Genomic DNA, 7,007 nt, shown 5'->3' with positions numbered 1-7,007 from the left:
GAATTGCTGTGTCTGTTGAGGAAACAATGCATGAAAAGAAGGAAAATCCTCAAGAAAAGCTCCCGAATGGGTCTCTAAAAATAAGCTTCGACAGGAAGGTGAGCCACTGACTTTTTTGACCATAAAAACCTAGATGGAAATGACTTGAATGTGCATGCTGTTTTATTTCCTTGTGTGACCCAAATATACACATTAAAGCTAATTATATCACAGAATTGAATTTTAGAGTCTGTAAGATTTTTACAGTCTCGCTCACCAAGGCTGCATTTATTTGATTTGATAAAATCTGTAATATTTTGAAATATTATTACAATTTCAAATAGCAGTGTTTCTCTGAGAATATATTTTAACATGTAATTTATTCCTGTGATGCAAAGCTGAATTTTAAGCATCGTTACTGTGTGTGACATTATCCTTCAGAAATCATTCTAATATGCTGATTTGCTGCTTAATAAATATTTCTTATTACTATCAGTGTTGAATAATCATTATATAAATATTTATGAACTCTATGTACATTTTGTGATGTTTTTAATCAAACAACCACAAAACCACAAAGTTTAGGTCATTCAGTGACACGTCAATAAACCTGTTTATGTTTCAGTGACGTGAAGTTTACCACAGCGAAGACATTTTGTTAACCTGCTGCGGTGACGGAAGCGAGACATTCCTCTTTTCCCGTTCTGTCCTGTGGTGACGTGTGTCAGTTGACAAATTCCAGCCGTTTTTGAATCCTGTCCCAGAGGCAGACACAACAACAACAGGAAGTAAGACCATTTTCACAGGTGTCAGGAAACACAGGAAATAAACAAGTGGGATGCTGGGAAACAGCCTCATATGAGAACTCGGCGAGGTGAGGGATCTGACGGTTATTAATAGTCCGCGGTGGGTATTTTCGGAGCTCCCGTTGAAGAGCATCTGCTGTACTGCTCAGGGTGAGGACGCGGTGTTTCCATACAGAAACCTCTGGAAAGGAGGTTAGAGCATCTGGATGAACATTAAATACATTTTCAAAGTTTGTATTTATTTTAAGAGGGTAAAACAATTTAACCAAGCGTTTGGTTTTGTGTTAGTTAAAAAATATCGAATTGTATGAAGTATATGTGACCCTGGACCACAAAACAAGTCATAAGGGTCAATTTATTTGAAACTGAGATTTATACATCATCTGAAAGCTAAATAAAGAAGTGTCCATTGTTGTATGATTTGTTAGAATAAGACAATATTTGGCAGAGATGTAACTATTTAAAAATCTGGAATCTGAGAGTTCAAAAAAATCTAAATATTGAGAAAATCGCCTTTAAAGTTGTACAATGAAGTTCTTAGCAATGCATTTACTAATCGGATATTAACTTTTGATATATTTCCAGTAGGAAACTTACTAAATATCTTCATGCAACATGATCTTTACTTAATATCCTAATGATTTTTGGCATAAAAGAAAAATCGATAATATTGACCCATACAGTGTATTTTTGGCTATTGCTACGAATATACCCGTGCTACTTAAGACTGGTTTTGTGGTCCAGGGTCAAATATAATGCCAACTTATTGGCTGAAGTCTAATCACACACAAAAAAAAATGTAGCATTGGTTTTGGATGTTGGTCCTAAATTAGTACATTTTTAGCTAATTCTGTCATGCAAAAATATATTTCTTTACCTTTTAAAGTCAGCTAAAAATCCATTAAATTGCCTAAAATGTATCTTAGATGCAGATGTTTCAGAACATCTTATTTCAAATATAAAACAAAGCCATTTTTCTCATTAAGTTTGCTCAATTGTGCTCTATTATAGTCAAATATATATACAGTTGAAGTCAAAAGATTGCATACACCTTTCAGAATCTGCAAAATGTTAACTATTTTACCAAAATAAGAGGGATCATACAAAATGCATGTTATTTTTTATTTAGTACTGACCTGAATAAGATATTTCACGTAGCAGACGTGTACATATAGTCCATAAGAGAAAATAATTTATAAAAATGACCCCATTCAAAAGTTTACATACACTTGGATCTTAATGTGTTGTTTCCTGAATGATCCACAGCTGTGTTTTTTTGTTTAGTGATAGTTGTTTATGAGTCCCTTGTTTGTCCTGAACAGATAAACTGCCTGCTGTTCTTCAGAAAAATCCTTCAGGTCACATAAATTATTTGGTTTTTCAGCGTTTTTGTGTATTTGAACCTTTTCCAACAATAACTGTATGATTCTGAGATCCATCTTTTCATACTGAGGACAACTGAGGGACTCATATGCAACTATTACTGAAGGTTCAAACATTCACTGATGCTTCAGAAGGAAAAACAATGTATTAAGAGCCGGAGGGTGAAAACTTTTGAACAGAATTGAGATGTGTAGTACTGCCCTTCAGAAGCTACAGAAGATACGTACATGTTTCCCAGAAGACAAAATAAGTTAAATTTGCCCTGATCTTCAAATTCAAAAAGTTTTCACCCCTGGCTCTTAATGCATTGTTTCTCCTTCTGAAGCATCAGTGAGTGTTTGAACCTTCTGTAATAGTTGCATATGAGTCCCTCAGTTGTCCTCAGTGTGAAAAGATGGATCTCAAAATCATACAGTCATTGTTAAAAAGGGTTCAAATATAAAATGCTGAAAAACTAAAGAATTTGTGGGACCTGAAGGATTTTTCTGAATAACAGCGGGCAGTTACAGCAAGGGACTCCTGAACAAATATCACTAAACAAAAAAAACACAGCTGTGGATCATTCAGGTAACAGCATAGTATTTAGAATCAAGCACATGTAAACTTTTGAACGGGGTCATTTTTATAAATTCAACTATTATTTTCGCTTGTGGACTATGTGAACATCTTTTATGTGGAATATCTTATTCAGGTCAGTACTAAAGAAAAAAACAACATGCACTTTGTATGATCCCACTTATTTTAGTAAAATAATTAACATTTTGCAGATTCCGCAAGGTGTATGTAAACTTTTGACTATATATATAATTTTACAAGTTTTCCACACTTTTAAAATGTTTTACACAGAGACATTAGGCTAAATAAAAAATGGCAAAACAACGACAAGAGACTGTGTATTTTTCCTCATATAATTACTTTGTTTAATTTAAATCTCATACATAAAGCAGTAAGAATTCATATCTCTTTCAAGAGGGTTTTTTTTAAAGCAAAGATTCACAGAGAATAATTTAAACACAGATTTGAAGGATATACAGTCCATAATTTATAATAACCTCCTTGGAAGTGAGTCTGGTGTATAATCTTAGAATACATATCTCATTAAATATGATTTAATTGTAATACATTCATAATGTAAAAGAGTTTGTGTGTCTTCATTCAGTTCAACCACAATTTTGACATCTCAGTTATGTATTTCAGCATAATGAGCCCCTGCGGGAACATGATTATTGTGATATCAAACTCTGCTTTAAACTATGTTTATTTGTGTGCATGTGAATGCATGTAGACATGCGTTGGAATAAAGACGTAACTGGCATACACATCTGTAAAATATACAGAATAAAACGCATGACCCTTTAAACATATTAAAATATATCCATTTGGTCCTTTAATTTATTATGCTACATGTACACTGACTAAACCGAAGATGGAGAGTTGCTGTCAGCGAGGGGTGAGAAAATTGCGAGCGGAAGAGCGATTGCTGCTGGTTGCAGTGTTGCCGTCGCCCGAACCCACTTCATTACCTGTCATACAATAAAAATAAAACAATAATTTAAATAATAATAATAAGATTTCGCATAATGTCACTTTATATCAAAGCACACTTTTTAAAATATATTTTAACATTTTTTGATTCAGAAATAAATGATTTTGTTTGCTTTAATAAACAATAAACTCACCTTCACTTGAATGAGATTTCAGCATGGCCATTTTAGCCAAGAATTTAAAGGAGAGACAAGCGCCCGTTTCCCTGTCACACAATCCACCTGCTTTACAGTTGCACGTTTTCCGACATTCCATGCCATACGTTCCGTACATGCAGTCTGATAGGAGAAACACAAACATTTCTATAGTAAATATATAGCACATCTTTAACACTTGTCATTACCAAAGCCTCTTTTTGAGGATATTTGCTCACTGCTGATCCGTTGTTTGTGTAAAAGGATTAGAAGGCTCACTTACGTCTAAGATTCAGGGTAAGACTCAATTAAAGGGCTGAGTGTGAGTAATTGGTGTGGAAGGAGTGTGTTTCACCAATACAAAGCAATGAGTGTTCATTCACCAACTCACGTTGTTCTTACATAATACTTTAAGTAATAATTTAGGGGACAGAAAAGAGACTTGGCGGCAAGTTTTCTTTGCTGAACTGTTCTTTAACCTGTAACCTGAGATCACCTCAAAATCTTTAGCAAATCTTGAGGATTTTGATAAATATTTGAATATTTTCTAAAAAATACAACTTAACTGCCTTGAGCAAGTGTGACAAAGCTGTGTGACATGCCAACTAGTAAAAAAATTGAAATCGCACAATATGAAAAATTAAAGCAATTTGTCAGGACAGACATTACAAAAACTATAGATATATTAAAGAAATGTATATATATGTTTTTGTTTTTTCCCTTTCATATCACTTTTGGCTGTCACTTTAGTTTTTTCATGTGTTTAATTTGAATTTGATATAAAATATTTTATTTGTATAGGGCATCATTAATAATAATAAATAATTATTTAATTTTATTTTATTGTTTTATTTTATTTTATTATTTCCTTTTTTTGTTGCATGCACATTTTCTTCTACCCAACTTGTTTGGAACACCATATTCATGGTTTTATGGATTATTATTATTATTATTTCATTATATATTTTTTTATTATTATTTATGAAGACTTGATTGACTTTGTTACTTTGTGACTTTTGTTTTAAAGTTTTTTTGTGTGTGTTTACTTTGAATTAGAATTTTTTTGTATTTGTATAAGGCATCATTAATTTGTATTTGTATAGTGCATCATTATTAATAATAATAAATCATTATTTTATTTTTTCATGGTTTTATTCATTTATTTAATCAATTTTTTATATTTTAATTTATGAAGAATATCATGATTGACTTTGTCACTTTGTGACTTTTGTTGTAAAGTTTTTTTGTGTGTGTTTTATTTGTATAGGCCATCATTAATAATAATAATAAATAATTATTTTCTTTTATTTATTTATTTATTTTTCGCATGCACATTTTCTTCTACCCAACTTGTTTGCAACACCATTTTCATGGTTTTATTATTATTTTATTTTTTTTAAACTTTTTTAATTTATGAAGACTATCTTGATGATAGGAGACACAATATTAAAGGTTTGATTTTTAAGATATAGATACATGTCAACTTCAGTGGAAAGCTATATATATTTTTTTTATTTAATATGTTTTATATTAAATATTGTATTAAGTTTACATTATATTATATATTAACATTACATTAAAAAGTAATTATAGTTACAAATCCATGCTAAATACTTCTCATAAGGATATGTGTGTGTGTGTGTGTGTATATATATATATATATATATAATTAGAAGGAATTAAAATATAAAGAAAAAAAAAAAAAAAAAGAGAGAGAGAGAGAGAAATTCGTGTTTTTCTCTGTCATCATATTAAGTTCATTTATTTCAAGCTCTCTCTTGCTCTAAAAGTTACATTTGATTTGAACTTATTTTTTGTTTATGTTCAACACATAATTCTTTGAATATATGCCAATCCCCCCCCACAATCCCATCTGCCCAAACAGGTGCACACATCAGCCCGTACCTTTACAGATGCCATATTCATCTCCATAATCGTCCTCATCCTTGTAGAAGTCGCAGAAGAGTCCCGGTCCGCACTTAACGCCGTGCATCCCGGACACGGTCCGGTAGCAGTGCTCTCCCCGTCCCGCGGCGCAGACCTGGCAGCATCCGCAGTCATCCAGCACCGTGCGCCTGCAGCGCTGCGTCGAGCCGCACAGCGCGGGGTTGCATTTGTCCGGGCAGTTGACGGCGTATTTAGCACCGGGGCCCCAGGCGTCAGCAGCATCTCCGAGCACCATCAGCAACAACATCGGGATCGCGTACAAAAAACGCATGACTTGAAGTGTTAGCGAACACCACGCTGGATGCTGTCCTCGGGTCTAGTGCACTAGGGAGGAGCTGTCCTCTTCTTAGATGCGATAGTGAGTGAAACAGCTCGGGCTGCATGGCTGTCAGCTTTAAACAAGTTTGTTTTGCACATAGTATGCCCTCGTCAATTTCCTCAATCCGGTGTTGTTGTCTATTTGCCAGCCTCCCCCCTTCCCTGTTTTAGAAATCCGGCGTGGAAGTGGAATTAGAGCCGTGCTGCCATCCAGGAATTGATGTCATCACTGAAGTCTGGAGTTGTTTGTTTGAAGGTTCTTCAAGATGACCTTCGTGACACCCACGGCTTCTTGTTCCTTGCGTGAACGTGCATGACAAGATGTTTTAGGTTTGAGTCATTTGAGAGTTAAATCAAGTCCCTTTTTGAGAATTTAATTACACTAAGAACATGGTGGTGAAACTGCAGAAATTGCTTGCAAATTTCACAAATAATTACAAAGAAACGGCAAGTAACCTTTTTTCAGTAATCAGTGATAGTTTTATTTACAAGTACTATTGCCACACTTGATTAAATTAAATATTAAATGTGCAATATACTGTACACTGCGAGTCAAAAGTTTTTGATCAGTAAGATTTTTAATGATTTTAATGTTTTTTTTAAGTCTCTTCTGCTCACCAAGCCTGCATTTATTTGATTTAAAGTGCAGCAAAAACAGTAAAATTCTGAAATATTTTTACTATTTAAAATAACTGTTTTCTATTTGAATATATTTTAAAATGTAATTTATTCTAGTGATTAAAGCTACATTTTCAGCATCATTACTCTAGTCTTCATTATAACATAAACCTTCAGAAATCATTCTAATGTGCTTATTTGATGTTCAGGAAACATTTTTATTACATTTTATTTACATTTTTATAACATTATTATCATTATTACTATTATTATTATA

General features: G+C 33.1%; 1 protein-coding gene across 1 annotated transcript; it reads right to left on the bottom strand.

Annotated features, from left to right (window-relative positions):
• Positions 1 to 3,062: 3,062 nt before the first annotated feature.
• Positions 3,063 to 6,261, bottom strand: esm1 (endothelial cell-specific molecule 1). Its single transcript, XM_051092417.1, has 3 exons — positions 5,753 to 6,261; positions 3,848 to 3,991; positions 3,063 to 3,691 (listed from the first exon to the last, which is right to left on the bottom strand). The coding sequence occupies exons 1-3, from the start codon at positions 6,063 to 6,065 to the stop codon at positions 3,609 to 3,611; spliced, it is 540 nt and encodes a 179-aa protein (XP_050948374.1). The 5' UTR covers positions 6,066 to 6,261; the 3' UTR covers positions 3,063 to 3,608.
• Between the last annotated feature and the right edge of the window lie 746 nt (positions 6,262 to 7,007).

Source organism: Labeo rohita, chromosome 21 (assembly GCF_022985175.1).
Source record: "Labeo rohita strain BAU-BD-2019 chromosome 21, IGBB_LRoh.1.0, whole genome shotgun sequence".
In the NCBI taxonomy this organism is placed as follows: Eukaryota; Metazoa; Chordata; class Actinopteri; order Cypriniformes; family Cyprinidae; genus Labeo; species Labeo rohita.
This window is presented reverse-complemented; position numbering and strand designations above follow the sequence as displayed.